Source organism: Tachypleus tridentatus, chromosome 9 (genome assembly GCF_004210375.1).
Source record: "Tachypleus tridentatus isolate NWPU-2018 chromosome 9, ASM421037v1, whole genome shotgun sequence".
In the NCBI taxonomy this organism is placed as follows: Eukaryota; Metazoa; Arthropoda; class Merostomata; order Xiphosura; family Limulidae; genus Tachypleus; species Tachypleus tridentatus.
The window spans coordinates 118,339,594-118,367,137 of NC_134833.1; the positions used below are offsets into that span (position 1 = coordinate 118,339,594).

Here is a 27,544-nt window from a genome sequence, read left to right on the forward strand (position 1 = left end):
ACCAAGAAAATGTGAGTAGACCTATTTATTGTCATTCAAACGGCCATTTAAAACCCTGACATCTGTTGACTGGCAGGGTGCTGTTCTTTTTTATCTTAAACTGATAACATTTTATTACTAACTAATGGAAGAAGAATTTTTTTTAAAGTTTATAATATCATAAAATTATAAATGTTCAAAAATTTCTCTGAAATTTTCAAACTACTTTTCAGCCCTACTGTTGGTATTGTATAAGCACATTTTGTTCATTATAACCATTATCACCTGACATACAACACTCACCAATTTTTCCCACATTATGGGTTTTTCCAAGACCTGTAGTTTGGTTTACATCTCGCCAAAACTTAAATAAAGATTTAAATTCAGTAGTTTCTCCACCATCTATTACTCTTGTTATTTGAGTGTAATTAGGGTAGTTATTTTTGACAATGAAGCCCTTGAAAAAAAGAGTAAAAACAAATCAATAGCCTATAAGTTTCAATAACTTTTTTTTACAATATTCTCTTTACTTAAATGCATAAGTTAACAACCATAGTAGAAAAATTTTTATTTCCATAGAAGAATTTAAAACAGAATTGCAAGTGCCAGGAAAGCTCTTGTTAGTCATTGAATGATATAAAAGACTTCATTTACCTTAATAGTGAGTTATATTTCTGACAGTATAAACAAACTGTCTGCACAACAATCAAATGAGTCTTCCTTCTCCTATAATAAATGAAACTTTTTCCTACTCATGTTCAATATTTTACTAGTTGATACTCTATACAATCACATATCATTTGGAACAAGTCATGGCTTTTGTTTCAAGGCACTCAGTTACTAAGCTCACTACTGATCTGTAAATATTCAAAGGTCAAGATACACACATCTAACTGAAGTTGAAAATGATTAAGTGGAAAAATTTTGTGTGATGTGTTGTAAAAATAAAAAAATAAGAATCAGAGCCTAAAAACAATTGAATATGTCCAGCATTGACCTTAATGAAATAATTAAGGTCAATAATTAATTGTTACGTAACAAAAATATCTAATTAAGAAAACAAAGAAAGAACTTTGTAGACATAAAAGGATGAAATACAATAGGCACACAACTGAAACTTTTGTGCATGTGATCACAAAAGTTTAGTATTTTTAGAGCAATGCAAACATATGTATATCATTTAGTTAAATTGAAAAGTAGCCTTTCTCACTACTTGTACATGTAGAAAATGACTGTATAAAAGTTTTACCTTTTTTCTAATGATTTACCTGTGCAAATTCAAGTGCTTTTTTTCTTTCTTCTGGACTAGCTTTCCTACCAACCCACACCCAGATTCCAGCTTCTCCATTGTCAACTATGAAGGAATCCTAATTATGAAAAAAATATTTGTAAATAAGTATTTAATATCTGTAATACACATCAATTATCATAACACTTCTATTTTAACTGCTTAATAAAATGCAAGTTATTTGACAAAATGCATTAGTCAAAATGTATTCACTTATTTTTCATATTTTAAACTATATTCAACTTGTAGTATCAAATAATTATTTAATGATGCAAAATAACTTTTGTATCTATTCTACTAAACATAAAATACATTTTAACAACATATCACTAAACATTAATACAATTTCAAACTATTTTTGACAGTTTAATAATCAAGCAGTTAAAAAATTGTGGTCAGAATCAATATACTTTTATTATTAATTGTTTAAACCTCTACATGTTATAATAACTAAGCCTGTCAGGACTTAAGACTGTATATTTGCCAGTTAAGATAATAATTTTTCCATATAAAGTGCTACAAGGGTGTATAAGTCCTAAAACCTGTAACTTACAAGTTTATTTTCACAAAGAGAATGTGGTTTACAAAACAGTAAACTAAGTTAACTTAAAATTAAGCATTCCTCAATGAGCTTGGTCATTGTGGGTTTACCTTATCTCTTACAGGATTGTTACACTTACGAGAAGCTAAAATAATTATTAGGTTGAGGAATAATTCATGAGCATTTTTAAATAATTTCTTTCAGGCATTACATGCAAGACTATACAATACTTCAATGCATGAACACATTACACCCAAAACATTTATTATGATACTTTATTTCATGTAATACCTAGGTATATAGTATGCATTGTTTTAAACGAAAATGCAAGAAATTAAATGCAAAAAGCAGATGGTGTCGAAAATGCTCGATTTTGTCCACTTGACATTCCATTTAATGAGCTGAAAATGAAAGCAAAAATTAAAGACATATGAAAATCAAACACATCTATTAGAGCAAAAAATTATCTACCAAATGACATGAAATATTTTGCAAAAGCGTTTCATTTATGAATATATTTTTTTAACTTGAAAAAACGCTCACGAATTATTCCTCAACCCAATACAAAAAGGACAAGTAGAAATTAAACCTTCTTCAAACAGTGGGTTCTTATAGACTTATCTTACTACCAAATGAACTGTTTTATTTATACAAGAAAAACCTATTTAGGTATACAATTAAAACCAAGGTGAACACAAAGACAGTTTTCTTTACATTATGTTTAGCATTTCTGATAGTCAAAGATCTGAGAGTGATCAATATAAAATTTCAGTTGATATAAAAATGGTTTTCCAGCTACATGATGATAAACATTTGAAAATTTGAGCACACCTTTCAAACAAGAAAGATAATGTATCTAGATCAGAGTAAACAAAACAGCAGACACATAAAAATAAATACATGTTACTGCAAAGGTCCAAAAGAAGCCACCCACCTGAAAGCTGGAAGTGCATACAAAACAGAAAGACTAGAAAGGAAGATTCAAAGGAACCACACACACCAGCTGAGCAGCAAAGATAAATGTAAAAAGAAAGAGTTTTTCTGAAAATCTGTAAGTGAAGATTATTTTAGATGTTTAAACCAAATAATCACTCATCTAAAATTCCAGGCACCACTCAGCCAATAATTCTTATAATTTTCTGCAAGACTATTTTTTCTAGTTATACAAACATTATATATACCAAACCTTCAGAGCAACCTTAACAATTGCAAAGAAGAGTTATAAATTCCTTTTTAAGTTGAATTCATTAAAAATGTATTAAGTTACTAATGGTAATAAATATATATAAAAATATAAAAACATGTTGTCTTGCTTTTACTATAGAAATACGTAGGTTACTTTATTAAGAAATGGAGCTATTAATCTACTGTAAGACCACAGTCAGATTAATTATAGTCTGAGATATTACATAATATTACAATTTTACATAAAGCTTCTACTTAGTGTTTGAAGAAATAAGAAGTACTATTGAATTGATGAAAAGGGTTCAGAGAAAGGCTACTAGGATGATCTCTGGAATTGAAAGGTTGTCATACAAGGACAGGTTAAAATCTATTAAATTGTTTTCAATTAAAAAAAAAAGAGTTGGAAAGGATCTAACTGAGGTGTTTAAGATTATTGATAAAATTTATAATGTTGATACATGATCATTTCATGCACATAATGATGATAATGGCAAAATTATGGAACACAAAAATTTTGGCAGGGTAGGAGTCAACTTCAGGTAAGACAGCTTTATATTTCTAACAGGAGTTGACATATGAACTGGATTGCTTTAACACTCCTACGAAAAGTGGGGCCTATAGGCCCCACTTTTCGTAAGATAAGGTGGATGTAATAAATTTAAGAAAGTTTAAGGGCAGGTTTGATAAATATTTAAAAGATAACAGCTAATTTTGAGTGTTATATTTTTGTTTTAAAGTTTTATTTAGTGGATGGTATGGTTTAGCTGGACCAAAAGGTCTCTTGTTGCCCTTAAATTATTTGTATATATATAATAACAAACTGAATTAGTGGCCAACACTATACATAAGTACTGTTCAAACAAAACCTTCACAGAAAATGTAAGAATGTAAAATTGTTTGATTTATATGTTACAACATTTTCATTCCTATTAAGATATATCCTAAAATGCTGTATTTGATTTGATTGACAAAAACAACTCTTACAAAAATAATTACTGAAGACAAGTTACTTCGTTGCCATCAAATATTGTTTATTCTAAAAACTCATCTAGAAGATCATATATTTTAAAAAACACAAATATTTCCATCATGCAGTTTTCTACTACACTTTACTGAACTATCTCCCCAACCCTCCAGAGAAGAATAAAATGCCAAACTTATTGTCATTTATTTATTAACTAGAAAATCTTAATAATGTCAGTTTACACAGTGACTTACCTGAGAATTGAGATCAGACTGTTCTAAAGGACCTAATTTCACTTGTGTGAGCTCTACTTTGGACCCTTCATCTGAGCACCTGGGGAGAAAACATTAAAATAAGTAAAATATGTCCCTGTTGAGCATTATCATGACTCTGCAACTTATAAGATAAACTGTTTAGTAAATACAAAAATGTGACACACACACACACGCACTTTATCAAAAAAATGTTTAAAAACATTTGGACGTAAAGTTTATCTGCAAAGAAAATTCTGTAAAACAGCTTGAGCCACAAAATCAGTGAAATGTACATATTTTTCTGATTAACAAACTTCTTACAAAAATTAGCAGTATTGTTTTATTTAGTCTTGTAAATAACCCTTAAAATAACTTTACAATATAATAATCTTTTTCATTCACCATTTCAAAACTTCCCAAATTATTCAAAATACAACTAACTATATCTGCTGCATCTATGTTTAAAAGTAAAAACTAAAACTAAACTACCGTGGCAGGGGTTCAGTTTAGAGAGAGAGAAATCAGAAGAGTTATCTCTCCAACTGGGGTGTTCAGGAACTTTGTAGTTCCTCTTCGTCCCCTTTCGTGGATTGTTATTAAGATTAAGTGGTGATTTTTTTTTTAATTTTATTTTATTTTTTTATTATTATTATTTTAATAAATTTATTATCGTTATTATTCTTGACTTTTTGGGTGGAGGATGTCTCTCTAAATGCTGTTTTGGGTGGAGGCAAAGGCAGCAGTGGAAAGAAAGGCCGTGACTTGTCCCGAAAGGAAGAAGTTGGGCAGATGTGAATATGAATATAATTCATTCAAATCCAGATCAAATTAAACGGCACGATTCAGGGTCTGGCAAAAGAGTTGCCTGGGCTGGGATCTAGAAATCCAATGCCTAAAGAGTTTGATGTGGGGAAACGGGAGTGCCCGAGAAAACCCACTTTCACCACACAGGCGCGAAAGTTTTGCCTGTCATGTGCCCTGTACCTGAAAAAAAGGAATACATATTAATAACATGGATTTTATTTATTTAGATTCTTTGTTGAGTGGATTGTGATTCTTGAAATATGTTGTAAGGTGATATGTATTTTGTTGGTGCACTTGATAATTTGTGTAGTGATGCCGTTAGTTTGTTTCTATTTTCTGCTTTTAGATAATATTTGAGAGAAAGTTCTGTCATTCTATCTCTTATAGTTGGTAAATTACTGGTTTGGTGTAGATAATTTGTTGGCGTAAATGATGGTAAACTGAATGCGGATTTTAATATTCTGTTTTGTTGCACTTGGATTTTTTGGAGTGTGTTGTTTGACATATTGTATGTTACTTGACATCCATTACTCTATTAGTGGACGGATGTAAGCCTTGTATATTTGTATAATGGTGTTTGGTGCGCATTTCGATTGTTTACCAGTTATAGTCTTTAGATATGAAATCCTTTTTCTGATTGATGAGTGTATATTGTTTATGTGTTTTTTCCATGTTAGTTTTGTGTCGAAAGTGACGCCAAGGAATGTGATGTTTTTGCTTATGTTAATGGTTGTGTTTCCAAGTGATAGTTTTATTTTTCTAGATTTTTCTTTGCTTCTTTAGTTTTCTATAGAAGGTGATTGCTTGTGTTTTTGTCGGATTTAACACGACCCTCCACTTGTTGCTCCATGTTGAGACGTTGTTTAGTGATTCTTGTACACGCGAGACGTGGCCATTACTGGGTTTCTGGAGGTGCTCCAGATTGCGATGTCGTTTGCGTATTGTGAATTGTGTTTAAAAGTAATTCTGATTGTGTGTTTTTGTGTTTTATCTTATAGCAAAGCCACATAGGGCTATCTGCTGAGCCCACCGAGGGGAATTGAACCCCTGATATTAGCGTTGTAAATCCAGAGACATACCACTGTACTAGCGGGGGGCGATTCTGATTATATTAATTTAATTTATATAAGGCAAAACCCATATATAATTTAAACCACTCTTATTGTAGTGAGTTACCACATCAGAATTAGAAAAAGAACAAACATATTGAGAAAATGATTATCAATAAATGATTCCTTTTAGTAAATATTTTGCATATAACAAAAAACACTGAAAATTAACATTTTCCTTACCCCATGAAAATGTATTTCCAATAGATACTCACCTCTTTACACAGAAAGTTATCTTACTGGGTATCTACTTGCCTTAGGGATTTACATGTCACTAGCCTTTAGGCGACTCCCATTTAAACTTGTGAGATTTTTGGTTATGTTATTATGCACTAGAAACCTTCTACAAATAGAAGAGTGACACAAATTCCCTATCCACTAATTTCCTTTATGCTTTTGCACCCATAATCTTCATTTCTGACAAGACAAAAAAACACTAAGTTGCAAAAAAAGTGAGGAGAAAGAATAGAAAGTGTATGAAGAGAACAGTCTCCATCAGAAATAAAATTTCAGGTAAGGAAAAATGTTAACTTTCAAGATGTCAAAACACTTAACAGAGAAAGTTAGAATCCAATTGGATATGATGGAGGAACCAGTGCAAACATTACCTAGATGAGCTCCCTTCAAGGAGTGCCCAAAGCAAATCCATGGAGTGTGACACTTGATAACATGGACTCAATAGAAATACACTCATGGGACACAGCTCATATTTTAAAGGTGCATTTTCCACCCATACCAAACAAGAAGAAGCATCAAGCAAATCACATGTGCCATTAGTATAGGAAGATTGTTTGTTTTTGAATTTCACACAAAGCTACACCAGGGCTATCTGCACTAGCTGCCCCTAATTTAGCAGTGTAAGACTAGAGAAAAGGCAGCCAGTCATCACCACCCACTGCCAACTTTTGGGCTACTCTTTTACCAACGAATAGTGGGATTGACCATCACATCATAAAGCCCCATGGCAGAAATGGCAAGCATGTTTGGTGCAATAGGGATTTGAACTCGCGACCCTCAAATTACGAGTCAAATGTCTTAACCCACCTGACCATGCCGAGCCGAGTATAGGAAGAACAGTACTTGCATGTGAGAGGTCAGAGAGTTAATGTGTATAGCATCAACTCTATCGACAGATTTAATGGAATGATACCAGATGCAAAAGAAGAATACAGAGATTAATAGTGCATACTTGGCTCAACTCTACTGTCACTCTTGTAATAAATTACATAATATGAAATGCATACTGAGTGTTCACCTCAACTCATTTGAACAGATATGACCACAAGAGAAGGATGTGATATAACAGTGTGTGTGTGTGTTCACTTCAACTACACTGGACAGTCATAGCCTGTAGGAGTAGCGTATAAATCTTGAAATGTGCTTGCCTCAACAGTAGCAAGGTGAAAAAGGAGGGCACAGTCTTGTAATATGCTCACCTCAACCCTGCTGAACAGATACAGACTTCAGGAAGAGTGCACAGTAAATTAGTGTTTCCAGCATGTTGATTGCATGATAAAATTAGTATCCTGAACTACATCCCCACAGTGTCACCACCATCCAACTTTCCACTAATTGGCACTCCATATACTAGACCCAGTTATTAGGTCTCAAACAATGAGGATTCTCCAAGGTCCACCACCCTAACAACTAGAAACTGGTTAGTGGTAAAAAGTCTCCCTTTTTCCACTCGAAGAAAAATGGGGGAAGAATTTGCAGTGGGTAGATTTGGAGAAAATGCCAGAATCATTATCAGTCCTGTTCAGCCAGAAAAGTATTTTACTAGAGACAATGCAATGGGTGACAGTATAAACCGATTTTGAAAAATCAGCAAGTGAAAGCCAGAAAAGTAGGCAGAGCACCCCTTGGTGCCGTTTTTTCTATTACAGTCCATCGAATAGGTACAGTCTGGAATGGACAGTAGATAAAAATCATAGTCCACATGCCAGCCTGAAGGATCTCATCAAGCAGCCATCAGAAATAAGATGCAAGGAAATGAATGATGTGGCAAATATGATGAAAGGTAACATGGAACAGTCTGCAGATATCGATCCTCAATGAAGTGTAGACCAAATAGAGCATTTTGTAGATACTGCATGTAAAATTAAGATGGAAAATAAGTCTCTGGTAGAAGAATCCCAGGGAATAGGCAAAGATAAAGGACATAAAATGATGAGATATGAGCTAGGGAGAAATAGACGGAATGAACAGAACATAACAGCCCAGGTTAGATTGATCATAGATGGGTGAAATAGAAGAGAAGTAGGAGAGAAGGAATATTTACCTTTCTTAAATGCTGATGCCTTAGGAAAGAAAAGATAATTCAGAATAAAGCAAAAGATATGAACAATGGAAAAGGGTACAGAAAAGTCAAGAGCATAGAGGTCTGAATGACACTAACCACACATGAAGAGTAAGAAGAAACAGATTTTGAGGAAAAGGTGATATATGGAGAAAGTAGCCACCAGCTCAAAATGGTCCTGGGTAAGAGAGTGCTGGATGACATAAAGACCTCAATCTGACAAGGGAGTAGAGTGGGAAGAACTGGAACAGTATGGATAGAATTGAGAAAAAAAACACCTTGCAAAGCTAGAAAGGCAAAGAATGATAACAAGACAACACAATAGCCAGCAATGGTGGAAACAACCAATCCTTTTTCAAACAGCCAGGTAATAAAGAAAAGAGATTGCCAGCAGTGGAATGACCAGGAAGAAAGTGGTGACTGATGAACAAACATTGAAAAACATACCACTTACACTGATAGATGATAGATGGAGAAAAAGAATAAGAAAGGATAAAGGTTACTCAATGGGAAAATATGATTCAACAGGTAATGGGCCAAACATGAAGGTGGAGGAATGTGATCTAGGGATGGAATAGTGATGTGTGAGGTTGATGCAAAAGATAAGGTGTGGGAAGGGTAGCCAGTAAGCAAAAGGAGGGAACTGTAGTTGAGCCAACCACAGAGGTATCACCAGGAGGGCAGAAAAAAAAACTGCCATGAATCAATGGCAGGACCATTAGTAAAAGTCAGAGAGATGGGTATGCATACAAAAAATATGAGACCAATTCTTATTGAAAGCACCGACAACCAGGGCTAAAAAATAGAGGACAAAAGACCAAAAGAGAAGAAGCTTGGAATTTAGGGATGTGGCAAAAGAATCAATAAAAGAAGTCCCTGGAACACAAATCTGAAACCTAAGAGTGAGAAGACCTTTCCATAGGCAGAACACAGTTGAGCTGAGAGAACTGGTCCAAAATAATGTTCATAGCATCTATTATGTGACAGGCAATGAGGTGAACTCATTCAGAATTGGCCTAATAAAAGTTTAAGGTTTAAAAACAAAGGGTCATGGATCTGGTGCCCCATACAGTTGATGTAGGATACAACAGAGACATTGTTGGAATGAAACATAACAAAATAATCCATCAAAAAAGAGTAGGAAATGGGAACATCTCTGTTGCACTGCAAAAAAGTTCAAGAACACTGAGGAGAAGTAAATAGTTGTCCTAGATCCAAGTCCCCCAAATGAGATTCTTATTCAGAAATACACCCCATCCAAATATGAAATCATCAATAAAGACATGCATAGTGGTGGTGGTGCTATCCAGCCATCAAGAAAGTTCTGTGAGAATAGGAGGAAAAAGAAGAATCATTTAATCCAAAGGTTCCTCTGAATGGTTCCACTGGTTGCACAAGGGCCATCAGGAAGTGCAAATAAGTACTGTCCAGTGGAATATGTGGTTCAATGGAAATCATGGTTTTCCAAAATAATAATTATTCTCAAGCAATGTAAGTTGAAGAGGCTTGCACCCTGATAACAGAGCATTCCAGTGCTTACAGGCAGATAAGAGAAGGTTGAACCAAGTTGAGAAAGGAGTTGCAAAACATGAGGTATTGTATGGGGTAAGAAAGAATTTGGAAGTTTTGATCAGCCACCCTAAATGGATGACTTCCTGCAAAAGAAGAGAGTCGTAGAGGTAAAACTCCTCCTGCAAATAGGACAGATGAAGTCAATTGTCCATGTAATAATGGAATCACAGACCAAGTTTGTGCAAATGAAAGCCCTGACCACTCTATTAACTACATTGTGGGGCTGATACATTCCTGAAAAGATGAGTCCTGAACCAAAAGATATGATCCTATTGAATGAAATGAAGGATTGGTCTCAAATATAATCTCATTGGAATATGAAAGAATGAGTCATATGATCATCTATAGTCCTGATGGAAAGAATCAACAAAGAAAAATGAAATTTATAGATGAAAATAAGGGTCGACCGTATAGCAATTCAGAGAAGAAAGGTGGATGACAATGACCAGCCTTCAGTCCCTGATTTTATTGGAAATCACAAAGTGGTGAGAGTAGAACCCAAGCAAAGGATCATGCACCTTCTTTATGCCCTATTTGTGCAATACCAACAACAATAAAGATAGAATGAATCCAAGAGAGGAGGAAAGTTAACCACATGTGGGCTGAGAGGAAGACAACAGAAGAGTTCATGACTAACAACAAATGTAACCCATCTGTATGGAGATAGTTGTTCCCAAAGATGCAAATATCTCAACTGATGAGGCTCTATAAGATCTGAATCCACTCTCTAGTCACCAGCAAATCTGACATCAAGCCAAATGGAAAAGAAGAGAAAGGAGGTGGACATGAGAACTAGGATGAGACACAGGAGTGGAATGGGCAGGCTGATGTAAGCAAGCAACCAATGAAGTTAACAAGGATTGACACCAGGCAGTTTCCTTGATATCAATAATTCAACTGACTCAGAAACACCTCCAAAAACAGAAGGATGAAGAAATTGAGCAGGGCAGAGGTTTTGAAAAAATGAAGCATAAGTCCCAACAACAAATGATTCACATAAGGCAGAAATAGTAGTATGGACCATGGTAGAAAGAAGGGAGCAGGAGTCAACAACAAACACATCTGGGGCTAGGTAAAAAAAGGAAGAATAGGAGAAAATGAAAAAATTGAGCAATGGAAAGTGACACTGACCCAAAATAGTCCCTGTCCCCCTAAATATACAAAGAAGACTCAATGATCTGGAATTCCATAAAGAGGAAGTTCAAACAACTGTAGGCCATCATAAAGAAATCAGAAAGGTGAGGAGGACAAGGCATAAGATCACATGAACACAGTTGATATAAAAAGAAAGTAGCATGGATACTAATATCAGGTGTGGGGAAGAGAGGCATAAAGTTAAGTTAAGGGTTATGATGGAGGGAATGAAAAGTGTCATAAGACATGAGATTAAGAGACAGAACAGATCATACTTAAGTAATAGGATTCTAATAATGTGAGGAAGTCTGAAAATTCTTCTCAACAGGAAGAATGTTCCTAAGACATAACCAGGAGGAGGAAACAAATGGTCAGAGAAGTCTTCCTTGACATATTTCCTCTCAAAACAAAGGGAAGAAATGTCAAATGAATGGACATGCACTGAAACTCCAGGATGCATAAAAGAACCCACTACCCTATGAACAATGTCCATCATGTTGTCCACATTTAACATGCATCTAGTACCTAAGTTAGAAGCTTGACTAGTGAGAATATTCCTCACTCTCACTAAATAATGAAGTTATATGAATTTGACAGTTCATAATTGGATGAAAGAAAGAATAAAAATACATTGATTAGACTAGAAACCTATGTGAAAGTTGTTAATTCAACTATTTTTACAAACATCATCATAACATTACAAAAGCATCATGTATAAAACACTTAAAACACAATCTTAAAAATAACTTTACAATGTAACCATAATAACTTCACTTACCTTCTTTTATAAGTATCATTAGAGACTCAAGTGTAGTATATATAATATCATATAAAATTTCAAAGAGATATCTTCAGCCATTTACCTATAAAGTTTTACATTCTTCCGTTGCTTACAATCCACTTCATCATCGTGAGGGATTTCTTTATAGTTCTTTACCTTTTTATTTTTTAAAGGAAACCACTGTTCAAATACCTGGCAATTATAAAACAAACCTATTGTAATAAACATTTAACAAGTTTTCTTTTTAGTTTCATCAACATTAAACAATCTCAAAACCATGTTTTTAATATTTTCTGTAACATTTGAATCATTTTACTTTTTTCAAGTTTTGAGGATCTGTTTGATGTTTGGCTGGTAAGTAACAAACAACTTTTTATTCTAAAGAATATTATTCTACAAACATTTAAACAATATTTTACAAGTATAAATTTGATATTGCTTATTTATTACAAAAGTTGCAGACTGAAAAATTATGCATATTATACAAATCAGGTGTATTTGTTAACTTTAACCTGAACTGCATTTCTTCTAACACTAAAATTAAACAGTCAGTTTAGTGACTGATGATTAGAGGGAGGGCAACCAGTCAGCAGCACCCATTTCATATGTAGTTACTCATAGCTAAATAACAAAACTAACTATTGCAGTAGCATACTGTGACCTTTTGACATCCAATTAACACAAAATACACAAATTTTCCTTAACATTTCTTGGGAACATTAAACTGCGTTTGGCAACGTTGATTATCATGAAATATCAATGATTGACATGATATAGCTATTGTAATATAAATTATTAAATCATTAATCAAAATTCCAAGAGATCACAATTTTCTAACAATCTGATGCAAACCATTTGCAGCCTATTGTTAAAGAGTGTTTACATGTCAAGTCCTACACTTTCGTTTATTTATGATATAACTTTAGCCCTAATAACGGTATTATTTATTACATAACCTCATGCTAAGGAGCATCTATATTAGCATAATAGTTCTGAAAGTACAGCGTATTTGTTATAAAGGAAGGGTTTACCCAAACCAACTGTGACTATAATTACATTTTGTACATTTATAACAAACTTACTGAAAACCTACTCAGATTTTCAAATGGATATATTTCAGTAATAATAAAAAAATTGTTAATTGTCATAGCTTTACAGAAATATAGCATTAAATATTCAGTGATACATTCTGTTAGATACACCATCAAGCCCTTTTTCTCTCTCATTAATTATTGAATCTCTTAGAGAAAATAACCCAATCTTTACTGATAGCTCAAATATTGTGAAAAACCTTTACTCAAACAAAAGTCTAACAGTGAACTAAGTATTTTATCTACAAAAGAGAACTGGACTCTTGTTAAACCCAGTAGCAGCACAGATTTTATAACAAGAGAAAAAATACAATACCTGGCAATTTTACTGTAAAAGTAAAGTGTACCCAAACGTTCCTAAACTACAATCATTATGAAACAATTAGCATCAGTTATTGATGCTTTAACAAATCACATGCTTTGACTGATTTTCTTTAGTAACTTACATCATTACTAGCAAATCAGTAACCAACCTATTTTTTACAGGTACTTTTGAATATTTTTTTCTTTTGTGCTTGAATTGAAATTTAATGCAAATGTAAAAAGAGTTTGTGTTAAAATTTCATTTTAAAATACATCACATCTGGATACAGTGGGTATATTTAAGGTGAAGAGAACAAATTCAATCTCTTACAGAATTACAACATTAAACATTGCCTTCATCTTGTTTCCTTTGTTTACAAGCACAAACATAGTTTTCAAGTTAGTATTTATAATAAACCACTTCTAATAAATGTAGGCAACTTTCAAAATGTTTGTGCCAATTGATTGAAATTCTAGAATTATGATCAACTACCATTGAGCAATCATAGATAGTTGTCTTTCTTTGTAAAAATAAGCATTCAAAATAAAATGTTTTGAAATTAATTTGCTGATAACATAGTCTGCAAATGTCTGAAATAAGCTGCAACTATTCAAACTTTTAATTGCTCAACACATTATAGATATAGTTTTACTAACTTTTATGAAAAATATATTATAAATGCTATTAAAGTCATCTTCAAATTTATTCTTTGCAATTGTTGCCCACTAATAACAAAACATGACTAACAGAACAAAGCAGTGTTTTAAGATAACACTAGGAGTTCCTTTTCATAGGGCTGAAGGAAAGCATCCTCTCTAGATCTTTTCTAAATTTTAGATTTTTTTTTCCTAGATGATAATTCCTGTTGTGAACAAGGTAAGAACCCCTTAAAACTGTACCATTGTCGACATTGCTTGTTAAAAAAATATTAGTGAATACAGCTAAACAATGTTTATCGGCATACTAGACCTCCAGAACTTGAATGTCTGATGTCATATCAGTCACTAAATAAAATACCCCCTGAAAAAATTTTGAATTGAAACCTCTGAAACATGAATAATTAAAACTATTAAACAGGTTAAGGATGGATTGTAGTCTAGAATAATTACTAAACCTGTAAAACTAAAACTTGTTTACTTTTCTGCAAATGTAACTATTATCTTTGTAATTTGGAATTATGTATAATAACATAAGGAACTGGGTGAATTTTCAATACTGATAAAAATTAACTTCACGGAACAGACCAGTCACTCATGAACACTTCAGCTTGAGTACCAGCATTTACTATTCAAAGCAAGATTATACATGAAAAGTGTAGAATTCGTATAAAACAATAAGTAATAACTGGAATTTAATTTAACTAACTATTCAAATACTTGAATGATTAAACAGCTTAGGAAATAATTAGTTGAACTGGCAGGTAACAAATTCCAAAATCTTTTCCTAGCCATTTCTTCTTGTATAAAAACAAAATGGATGTAAATAACTAATAGCACTTAAACAAGGAATGTATTGAGGAAGGAAACTACACTACCTGGCCAAAAGTATGTGGACACCTATATGTGCTTGTTGAACACCTCATTCTAACACCATGGGCATTAATATCGAGTTGGTTACCCCTTTGCTGCTATAACAACCTCCAATCTTCTGGGAAGGATTTTCACTAGATTTTGGAATATGACTGCAGGGATTTGCTCCTATTCAGCCACAAGAGCATTAGTGAGGTCAGGCACTGATGTTGGGTGGGAAGGCCTGGCTCGCGGTCAGCGTTCCAATTCATCCCAAAGGTGTTTGATGGAGCTGAGGTCAGGGCTCAGTGCAAGCTAGTCAAGTTTTTCCACATCAACCTTGGCAAACCATGTCTTTATGGACCTTGCTTTGTGCACAGGGGCATTGTCATGCTGAAAAAAAAGGGCCTTCCCCCAAACTGTTGCCACAAATTTGGAAGCACACAATTCTCTAGAATGTCACTGTATGCTGTAGTATTAAGATTTTCCTTCACTGGAACTAAAGAGCATAGTCTAAACCATGAAACATAGCTCCAGATCATTATTCATCCTTCACAAAACTTTAATGTTGGCACTATGCATTCAGGCAGATAGCATTCTCCTGGCATCCACCAAACCCAGAATCGTCCATTATACTGCCAGAGAACACGTTTCCACTGCTCGAGAGTCCAATGGCAGCATGCTTTACACCACTCCAGCAGATGCTTGGCATTGCACATGGTGATCTTAGGCTTGTGTGCAGCTGCTTGGCTATGGAAACCCATTTCTGAAGCTCCCAGTGAACAGTTATTGCACTGACATTGCTTCCAGAGGTAGTTTGGAACTCGGTAATGAGTGTTGCAACTATGAACAGACGATTTTTATGTGCTACATGCTTCAGCACTCAGCAGTCCCATTCTGTGAGCTTGTGTGGCCTACCACTTCGTGGCTAAGCTGTTGTTGCTCCTATATGTTTCCACTTCACAATAACAGCACTTACAGTTGACCAAGGCAGCTCTATCAGGGCAGAAATTTGACAAACTGATTTGTTGGAAAGGTAGCATCCTATGACAGTGCCATGTTTAAAGTCACAGTGCTCTTCAGTATGACCCATTCTACTGCCAATGTTTGTCTATGGAGATTGCATGGCTATATGATTGATTTTATGCACCTAATAGCAAGAGGTGTAGTTGAAACAGCTAAACCCACTAATTAGAAGGAGTGGCCACATATTTTTGGCCATGTAGTGTATTCAGGGTAGAAATTAAAATTGTTTGTTAAAAATTATTTTTCTTTAAAAAACAACATTACAAAACACATGCATTCCCTCCCTGTAGTTAGTTATACCTTTCTGATGATAACTGTCATGCAAACTTAATAAATTATTGACTCTTGCTTATAAAAAATGCAAAGATGTTACTATTCAATATTAAATTGAAAATAAAAGAATGTTTTTATAGAATTATGTCTAAAATGAAACTACTACTTTTGTTATTATATCTACAGATTTAGAAATGTATTTTAGCATTTTAGAGTTAATTGAAATCTTCAACATCAACATCACATAAAAATAAGATAAAATGGATTAACCTGTCACATTACAACTAGTATCTATTTATGATGAATGAAAATGGTATCTTTTTACCTGTTTTTCTTCTTTGGGCAAAGACTTTTCTTTACCATCCTCAACTATCACTACTGAACCACTCCCATGATCAGCTTTCAGTTGTTGAGCAGTTCTTGCTCCCTGTATGTTAAAAAAATGCAAAATAATGTAATATTACCCCCACTAAGTATGGCATGGTTGATACTACATACAATAGGTATCTACAAAGTGAATGAGCAAACAGGTAGACATACATAGTGAAAATGCATAGTCATGAGTTTTATTTGTAAAATTTTTGCACAATGAAATATAAAAAATATAAGCGTGAGTAATCTTTCATGCTTAGACACAAAACTTTTGCAAATACAAATTAAGGAAACAAATTGGAATGAAAATTATATAAGTGCTTTTCAAAATGAAATTTTTAGAGCACTATATCATTCAGTTTAATTTCAGTAGAAAACAAATTACATTAAGTTTAACCAAATGAAACAAAAATCCTCTTTGCAAGTAAAGTACCTAAAATTAAGCAGCTTTTCTTTAGAGTTAATTAAAATTTAAATGATGAGACATAACAAAGTTAATATTATGTTAGCCAGTTACCTAAAATCTAACAACTGATGTAATACTGTAGTGAATTATCCAATGTTGACTTTAATATATCATATACAAGTATATAAAACTATTTATTAAATTTAAATTGTTTTTGCAATGTATATAAAATTAGTTCATGGTCTTCTAATCAAATCTCGGAAGTTGTTGAGATTTATTATGGGAAGCTATATAGATGTTAAGTCATCTAAGTTAATAGTAGGACAAATAGAATTTTAGGTTATATCTACAGAAAAATGTAAAACATGTCAAAAGAGATTACCAATTCATTTTATAGGTCAGTTCAGACCTGAACTTCTTATTTAAGGAAAGGTATTCAACTGTTGGACAGGGTATGGAAAACAGCTACTAAAATAATACTTAATGGTGAAAATGGTAAGTATGAAGAACAAAAATATAATTTTTTTTCAGATAATGTATTTGTTTGCAGTTAAACACAAAACTATACAATAAGCTATCCATGCTCTTCTCAACATTGTTTTGTTTTTTTCTCTAGAGTGGAAGCCATTTTCAACTAAATACTTTTATTTTTCTAACAGGGTAGATGGTCTTTAGAATGGAATAGATTGTTTTCATATGTGATGGATGTAGTACTTAAAGGAGCTCAAAGGTAGGTTTAACAAATATTTGAACAACAAGGACTGTCTTTGAGTTGTATTTGTGATTAACAGCCTCATAGGCCAACAGCTTCTTTAAATTTTATATTATGCTCTGATTCTCAACAGAACACTATAATAGAAGATATATGAATGTATTATTTTTAATAACATTTATAAATTTCATTTATTAGTAGTCTAATATAGGCCTAGATTTTATAATTTTAACTGCTTTTAAGTGTTGTGAGAAATCGTAATTTATATTTTGGAACATGCAGTCTTTTATTGTACTTCAAACATTTTACTTGGTTTAAATAATTTTGAGCTAATACTACACAACTTGTACATAATTTTATATGCTGCAAATGTCACAACAGAATTAAAATGGAAATAGGATTATCTACACATTTTGTGATACATGAACAGCTTTGAACTTCACCTGAATTTTTTCCATGTTGTTTGCGTATTTTCCAGTCCACACAAAAATAACTTCTCCTGCATCAAGTACAAAAACATCACCATCATTTAGGTATTCCCAGCCAATTCCACGAGTCTAAAAATGGAAAATAAGAATACACTTCTTTGGTCATAGCTAAAATATCAACCAACTTCCCACTTAACACATACATACTGCAATAAAAATATTGAAAGTATCAGAGAGGATGCAGTTTTTCAGACTTTACCCAATAACTAACTACTGATGAATCACTTAGTAACCTATAAAAGCTCTACCTCTGGTAGCTTTTGGTTTAGTTCAAAAAGTAATGCTTCAAAATATTTTATTTTAGAATTTATATGAGTTAATAATTTTTAAATGTATAAAATACAAATATATAAATTTGATCACTATTAAATAAAACAATTCTTTCAAGAGTAGCTTAAGATGCAAATATTGCCATAGCAGTATCAAATCTACAAAAACGACTCAGAGCAAAAACTTATTGACAATGTCAGAAACTTATCTACTGTTGTAAGAAAGGATGCAAAAATCAGACCTAAGTTGTTATATATAAACATTACAATCCAGAACAATAGAAGCCTAGGTAGTTCACAAGTTAAGCAAAATTAGTTTTCTTCTATACTTTTCGTATATTTCTAAAATATTATAAATACAAAAAACAATTAGTTCAAGTGCAAGTATCAGTAAAATTTGTTCAAACAGTGATAGAAACAAAAACGGTGAAGTTGTTTCCACATATCATATTTTGATTAATTATAAATTTATTGAAGGAAAGAGAAATTAAAATCTAGGAATTAGCTTGTTATCAGAACCACTACAAAATTTATCAAACAAATTACTGATAAATGCAGTTTAAATTTTCCATTAGAATGGTTGTTTGATAATAATATTACAAATATTGTCACTTTTATTTGAGTTTTCATACTTATATAGTGTACAAATACTCTTTAAATTAAAAAAAAAAAAAATCTGATAACTTTCACACTAAGACTACACACCTGACGAATGATAGGTTTTCGCTTCCCTTTAATATGAAAAAGACATGGTTCAATAGATGTGTCAACTTTTCGAAACCCACTTGCTACTCCACCTTCTAACACTCTAAGTACAAAAACAGGCTGGCATTAAATATATCTTATCTTAGTATCAATACAAAATATTATGTTTTCATGTAAACTGTAAAATATTTCAAATCAACAGCACAGCAATAAGATTAGTAAATGGACTGTGTTTCTGGTTATACGTACTTCAGGCCTTTTTTAAAGTAAGAGACAAAACGTTTTGACTCATGGCCTTCTACCTCCCTGTGCTGAACAGGATAACCACCAAAGTAGTCATCTAGCTCAACAGTTTTGATTGCAGCCACACCTTGTTCATCCTGGTAAGAAAAATAATTAAAAAATTAGCTGGTTACAATATATGCACAACATCTATATCTTAATTTCACTCCTTTTTTAAAAAATACCTTTTGCAAAGTTCGGTTTTATACTTGAGCTTACATCCTAGTTCCCAGTTCTTAATATAGACTTTTAAATGGCACTTAATATTTTAATAATACAATTTATTACTCTTGGTTACTTTAAACCTATATGTAATACTTTATAAACAGTATCAATTTTTTTTTAAACTGAGAAAACAAACAATCAATTTATGTTTTTGTTATCCAATTAATGAGTATCAATATAGATCTTAAAAACTTTTTATAAGGTTTCCATTGGTATAACAAAGGTTGTTTTGAAATTTTGATAACCTGAAACACTAACATCTGTTACTGTTATCACCTGTCTTTTCTCAGAAGTCTCTATGTATTAGCCTTTTTGTTTGTTTTTACTTTTTTTAATTAAGATCGACCACTTTCAAAAACTATGTGTAAATAGTGAATATAACTTTTATATGTTTGTTACTTTTAGACTGAGCACATATTTAGTCAGTGTATTTTTTGTACTTGTGAAGTTTATGAACAGAAATTAAATATCAGAGATGTTAGATCGTATATCAATAGATTCACATGTTAAAAAGACATAATTACACATCTTTTTCAAGTATTTTCCTAAGAATATTAAATAACACTAAATTTTATAAGCCTTAAAATACTTACAGGTAGTTCAATCTTCAACAAACTATAAAATGCAAGCCTGTTTTCATGCAGGTTTATTTATATAGGCTTAATTACAACAATGATGATTTAAAAAATATAATGAAAACATTTCTGTAATAATATCATTCTTCATATTTTAAAAGATTTATAAGTATAAATTAGTAAATCAGTTTCTGTTAAGCCTTGTTCAATAACAATATAAAAATTTGGTTCAACAGAATAGAATAATGCAGGCTTTACTTTTATAAAATAATTATTTAAAGCCTATAAACAATGCCTCCACATTTTAAGTGCATCTAAACAATGCTGTCTTTGTTGGTTAAAACAAAACTACAACACTTCCGTCCCCTTTTTATATTTTCATACCAAAATTGAAGTACAACAATTTTTGTTTGCAGTTACATACAAAGCTGCACTGTGTATTGTAGTTAAAAATTTAGAATGTTAGACATCGAAACATTGTTTTTAAATGCTTCAGGAAAAATATATATTCCAGATGCTCATTAGAAAAATAATGAAAATATACCTTTGAACACTGAGCTCCAATCCAAAAATGTATGTGAATCTCAAGACCACCATTTACTATCCGTGTCTATAAAATAATAAATAATAAAAACAATTATATTAATTTGACAGATAAAATTATGTTTAGAAACCCAGAAATTTGCACACATACATTGCATATAAAACCACTCATTTTTAATCATCTGAACAATGCAAATTTCTGTTTCTATTCTATAAGTTTTAGGCCAATTAAAATAATGTTTTACCAGTTTTAGTTTTATCTGAAACAATGAACCTAAGATGATTTTGTTGTAACATCACTTTTGTTCACATATTAAATCCAATATTAATTTCATATAAACAAATAATATTCAGAATGCCTACTACAGTCATGGGTAATTTACTCAAGCTAAGTAAATATGTATAATTATATTTATAGAGTCAATAAATAAATATACATAACACCATAATATAAGAGCTTTCTTCTGTGATTTTACTTTACTATACTACAAGTTATAGGTGTACTTACAGACTTATCTTATATGTCTGACAATGCATGCCCAAATTCACAGGAAATTTTCTCATGTCCATTCAGTTCAAGTTATTTGTGTAATTACTTACACAGAAATTTACTCTCTTTTGTTAAGTATTCTGATGATATTAGTATTAAATGTTTTAAAATAGAGAAACGTTTTTATTTGAGAATGACTATCTTGTTTCATGCAAAATATACACTATGGGAATCATTGTTTTATCTACTTTGTGCATTACATTTCAACGTAATACTTTTGCTTAATTACCTAAATATTCAATGGTAGGTTAAACAGACAGCTATACAATTACATATGTAAAAACAAGATGTTAAAACATATACAGCCTACAGACTTTGAATAACTGAAATACTAATAAGTGCTTACTTTCATAGCAGAGTCTCCCTTTTCTCCATACTCTGTTCCCTATCAAAAACATTACAGTTCAAATAAATAGACATGTTTATTTAAATATGAGCTACAAATTCACAAAATAAGCACAAGTAGTTAATGGAATATCCCATTTTAATATGCATATGAAGAAGTGAAAACTATGAAGATTGGGTTTTTGTAAACTGGAACAGGTGAGAGCCAGACCAAAGTAAAATTTGCCGGATGGGCCATACAAACAACTCCGATGGATTTAGGAATGATATAAAACTATTATTATTTCTCAAAAGCTTAAAGAGGTAGACAAATTATAGCAAAGGCCTTCTTTTCTTTCTTTTTTCAATGCGTAAAAGTGTTGCTAGACCAATACAAAAGAGCTCAGATGAGAGCTAAGATGGGTATCATTGCTCCTAAAAATACTAGAAATCGTTTGGTGTGGTTTCCAATAGTTAATTAGATGACCCGTCTGAATTAATTATTCTGTCCAGTAGGTCCTAGAATAAACATTGAAATTAAAGTAAATTTTACACGGCCCAAATATATCGAATGTTAAAGAACTTGATCTTAAGAAGCGTTCATCTGAAACCTACTAAATTTCCTTAAAAATTGCATAATGGTAGCTTTAAAAAACTCTTTTTAATTGTCGTTAAAAATATTGCAACTAATGAGCATACATATTCCTCTACAAAACCACATAAGCAATAAAAAGTTAAAATAAACACATACTGCATAACATAAACAAAATAATCATCATGCAATTAAAACATAAGTTGCGTGGGGAGGGGATGTTTTCTTATAGCAAAGCCACATTGGGCTATCTGCTATGTCCACCAAAGGGAACCAAAATGTAAGTCACATTAAACAGTGGAAATATATACTATGCAAACTGAAAATAAAACATTTCACCATTTAATCCAACACCTACTAGAGGTCACTACTCGTACAGTCACCTACAAAAGTTCAAGTCTTACAAGGTTTCACTTGCACTTGAACAAATAGCTGAAATATAAGTCAAGCATTTTATAGGTAAGAACAAAGCCTAAACAACAAACTTTTTGTAGAATCATAATTTTTTTTATCACACACTTTTAGCATATGAAAGTAATTAACCTTTATAAGGCTGTTTCACGCTATAACTACATCATGAACCACAATATAAATGTAAAGTTTATGACCGAATAACATCAATGAGACAAGATATATGCTCCATCAATAACTATCCTATTGTGTTCCAATTCATTGTTATATGCAACAGCATTACTAAAATATGTATTTCAGTTTGATTATTGTGTTCTCAGTCAGACATGTTCATACTGCAACACATATAGATCACCCAATAAATAACAAATCAAAAATATGGCTATAAGTCAACAATGTTTGATCTGTTGCATTTAAGTCTTTGTTCAGAGGAGTAACTAGGTTGATTATAGGACATGGAAAACAGAATCTGAAACAGCAGACGAAAACAGAAATATTTTATTTGTTTGAACCTTAAACCTGCTGGATAAAAATATTTTGATGAAATTATTTCAGTTATTCAGGAGTTCTCTAGGACTCTTTTCCAAGGTTGTCATTTCTTAAGGACTTTCCCAACCTGGAAATAGAATTTATAGTTCAAATCTTTAGATAAAACATTAGTTTAAATTTGTAAATCTAGAAGACATATTCAATCAACAATGCTTGATTATTAATTTTCAAATTTGTACTTAATTCATATTTGTTTGTTTGTTTAGTTTTTAATTTCATGCAATGCTACACAAGGGCTGTGTGTCCTAGCTGCCCCTAATTTAGCAGTGTAAGACTAGAGAGAAAGCAGATTGTCATCACCACCCACCATCAACTCTTGGGCTACTCTTTTACCAATGAATAGTGGGATTGACTGTAACATTATAACACCCACATGGCTGAAAGAGTGAACATGTTTGGTGTGATGGGAATTCGAACCTTTCAGATTATGAGTCGAGTGTCCTTAACCACATGGAAATGCCAAGCCATTTATATTCATTCTTGTATTTATCTCATCTTAAATAGAATATACTTGTTAAACACTAAAGTTGTAACTCTCGTAGAAAGTTTCGTGTCTGTGTTTAGAAACAGTGATGTCTTTCAAAACACATACATAATAGTCATAGTAATCTTGTGTTGATATGATATAAACAATTTGTATAAGATTAGAAATACAACTATCAACTTTAATTTTGTTTCATTTTGTGTGTTTCTTTATAGTAGAGCCACATTGGGCTATCTACTGTGTCCAATGAAGGGAATCGAATCCCTGATTTCAGCATTGTAAATCTGAAGATTTACCGCTGTCCCAGCAAAAATTGTTTGTTTTTGTTAAGCACAAAGTTACAGAGTGGTTTATCTATGCTGTGTTGTTGTTATTGCTGTTATCTATGCTGTGTCCACTATAGATATCAAAACCCAGTTTTTTAGCATTATAGCAATTTTAAGAAAGAATGTAGTTGAAAGATAAAAAATGCAACATCTTAACTTGTAATATTAGAACTCAAGGTCGAATTAAATTTAAATAAAATATAAAATTTGAAGATTACGGGTACATATTAGGTCAATTGAAAATTTAAAAAATATGCAACAATGACAGCTGACACCTCACTGAAACACGATATTGTGGGTAAATATTATTATTTTGAGCTACGAAAAAATCCTATTATATTTCAAAAAATACTTCTTATAAGACTAGTTCAAGAACAGTACCACTCAGTAACATTTTATTTCAATACGGTTTTACTAGTCCCCCGCTGGTACAGGGGTAAGTCTACGGATTTACAATGTTAAAATCAGCAGTTCGATATCCCTCCATGGACTAAGCGAATAGCCCAATGTGGCTTTGCTATAAGAAAACACACACACACACTGCTTTATTATCCTATATAGCAACCCGTGACTCAATACAACAAACTTCTCTTACGAAATGCATATATTCAACATAAAGCTTCATCATTTATAAAATCTGATCCAACAACCATACATGAAGTATTTGTGTGCATTTAATCATACTTACAAAACATCTGAAATAAGTATTCAGTTTCAAAAACTAGATAATGATTCACCACAGAGAATAATGTTTGCTAAATACTTTATTAGAAATAAATAAAATGGGTAATTGCTCGAGTTCTATGAAAAAGAAAGTAAAAATATTCCTCACCCTAAATATTGTACATGATTATTAGCAAATTTATTCATTTAAGAGAAATGACAACCAGTAAAGCAAAACATAATTATAATCTCAGTATATCCTTACTTTAAGTAACAGGATAATAATCAGTATAAATGAATGCATAAAAGAATCATTCATTCAATAATTAGGATAAGTTAACACCTAAATAAAAATGTAAACATTTGTTATTTTATCCTTGTTTGGATACTTACACATGCAACAATATAGGCGTCTCCAGTGTGAAATGAGCTGTACTGTTCCTTTGAAATAGGTACAACTTTCATATTCTATAAAAAACAAACAAACAATAACACAATCAGGCTGAATCAAATAGCAACGTAATGAATAACTTTTGTTACCATGTAAAAATTACTTTTACTAATCATAATAATTACTCAAATATCAAAACGTTTTGTAACAAAGTAAACATCAAGTAATGATTTTTTTAATCAATTCAGTACAGTTTGAAAACTCACACTGTAGCTTTTTTACAAAAAATATAGAACTAGCATTCACTATTGTAATATTATTTTTGAGCAAAAAGTGTTGATACAAAAAAAATTCTTCCTCTCATACTCGGATGTGTATCCTAAAAATTCGTTAATCAAGTTATATATATATGGTTTTGTTGTTGTTTTGTGTGTGTGTGTGTTTTTTTTCTTGGGGGGGAGAGTAATACACTGCAATAATTATGAGCAAAATAAATGATAAAAAATGGTATAAAATTCTAGAAGAAAACTTCAACGAAATGCCAATGTTTTCCTTTTCACTTGACTACAGTTTAGATCACATGGAGCAGTGTTTGAAATGATTCACGATGATCAAAACACCTGATATACAAAGTATCAGGTACTTTCTATGATTGAAAACAACCAGTATAAAATGGGCATGTGGTAAATGCGGTATTGCATTAATGTTGATATAAACAGTTGATAAACTTTGTAAGATTCAACCATGTACAAACTTTGACCGAGTTTTTAATTGATGTAATGTGGTATTCAGATACACTAATACTTAACAGATAATTAAAGGTTTTGCAAAAATGAAGATTCAGGAAATTGTATACATGTCAAAAATAAATCGAAAACAAACACATCTGAATACAGAAAAATATCTTTATTACACAAAAGTGTGTGGGATTATGATATAATATACGTACTGACCAGCCACTTAAATTCCGTTGTGTTTACACTGACTGCTAGAGATAGAAAAGGTATGCTTTCTCTAACACAAGGATATTTATGATATAACACAATTTCCAACCAGAGAAAAGGTTCAAATATGGTATCCCATAATCCATAGTTATGTACGTTAATGATTATTTCACATAACATTATACACAAAAAAAAACTCCAACTCATACCAAAATGTACAAGTAATACAGTCACCCGTTGTTAGTCGACACTGAAACAGAGGCAAAGCAATATAAGCTTCTAGTTGTAATGACCAAAATATTCAAGAATTTTGCTCTTTCATAACAAGTGTAGAATATATCATTTGTCACATTAATAGTACAGTCATGTGAAAAAGTTAGGGCACCCTATAAAAGCCTGTGTATTTTTGTAACATTTTTGATATATAGATATTTAATCTCAATGTCAACAATACTGAGAGATTATAAGAATATAACTAAACAATTAAAACTGAAGAAAAGACCTTTTAAGATCTGTAAATGTAATTCTACAAAAATGCATATTCTAACTGAGAAAAAATTTAGAACACCTTATCCCCTAATAGCTAGTGTTACCCCCTTTGGCTGAAATAACTGCAGTGAAACACTTCTTGTAGTCATCTACCAGTCTCTGACATCGATCTGAAGAAAGTTTGCCCCACTTCTCAATGCAGAATTCTTTCAGCTGTGAGATGTTTGAGGAGTTTCTTGCATGTACAGCCCATTTCAAGTCACCCCACAGCATCTCAATGGGATTAAGATCTGGGCTTTGACTCAGCCATTCCAGGACTCTCCATTTCTTAGTTTTTAGCCAGTCCTTGGTGGATTTACAAATATGTTTTGGGTCATTGTCGTGTTGCAGGGTCCAGTTCAGCTTCAGCTTTAATTTTCTTACAGAAGGTTTCACATGTTCCTCAAGCATCCTCTGATACACAGTATAATTCATGGTGGATTCTATGATTGTGAGCTGTCCACGTCCTGCTGCAGCAAAGCAGCCCCAAACCATGACATTTCCACCTCCATGCTTCACAGTTGGTATGAGATTCTTTTCCTGGAATGCTGTATTTGGTTTACGCCAAACATGTCCTCTGTTCTGGTGTCCAAATAATTCAATTTTGGACTCATCTGTTCAAAGAACATTATTCCAGAAGTCCTGTCTGCATTCTCTCTGGCAAACTTCAGTCTGACTTTGATGTTTCTCTTAGAGAGCAAAGGTTCCCTCCTTGCACACCTTCCATACAAGTTAAACTTGTGCAGTCTCTTTCTGATCGTAAAGGCATGCACTTTCACATCAATAGTAGCCAGAGCCTACTGTAGGTCCCGTGATGACATGTTAGGATGTTTGGAGACCTCTTTTAACATCTTGCAGTCTGCTCTCAGGCTGAACTTGCTTGGGCAACCAGACCTGGGCATGTTGGCAGTTGTTTTGAAAGCCCTCCACTGGTACACTATTTTCTGGACAGTGGAATGGCTAATTTCAAAATCCTTTGGGATCTTTTTAAATCCCTTACCAGACTCATAAGCTGCTACAATTTTCTTTCTGAAGGCCTCGGACAGCTCTTTTGCTATCACCATGGTGCTCACTCTCACTTAACAGTCAGGAG

The 27,544-nt window shown here is 32.4% G+C and overlaps 1 protein-coding gene across 3 annotated transcripts in view; it reads right to left on the minus strand.

Annotated features, from left to right (window-relative positions):
- LOC143226175 (villin-1-like) overlaps positions 1-27,544 on the minus strand; it is an 85,877-nt gene that overhangs the window by 35,727 nt on the left and 22,606 nt on the right. For all 3 annotated transcript variants that reach the window (XM_076456770.1, XM_076456771.1, XM_076456769.1), the window contains exons 3-13: positions 24,982-25,056; positions 21,586-21,624; positions 20,691-20,756; positions 19,314-19,444; positions 19,065-19,167; positions 18,046-18,159; positions 16,438-16,539; positions 11,993-12,102; positions 4,212-4,290; positions 1,248-1,346; positions 283-436 (exon numbers count right to left, since the gene is read on the minus strand). In XM_076456770.1, coding sequence (XP_076312885.1) covers positions 283-436; positions 1,248-1,346; positions 4,212-4,290; positions 11,993-12,102; positions 16,438-16,539; positions 18,046-18,159; positions 19,065-19,167; positions 19,314-19,444; positions 20,691-20,756; positions 21,586-21,624; positions 24,982-25,056 — 1,072 coding nt within the window. The remainder of the gene's footprint in view (positions 1-282; positions 437-1,247; positions 1,347-4,211; positions 4,291-11,992; positions 12,103-16,437; positions 16,540-18,045; positions 18,160-19,064; positions 19,168-19,313; positions 19,445-20,690; positions 20,757-21,585; positions 21,625-24,981; positions 25,057-27,544) is intronic.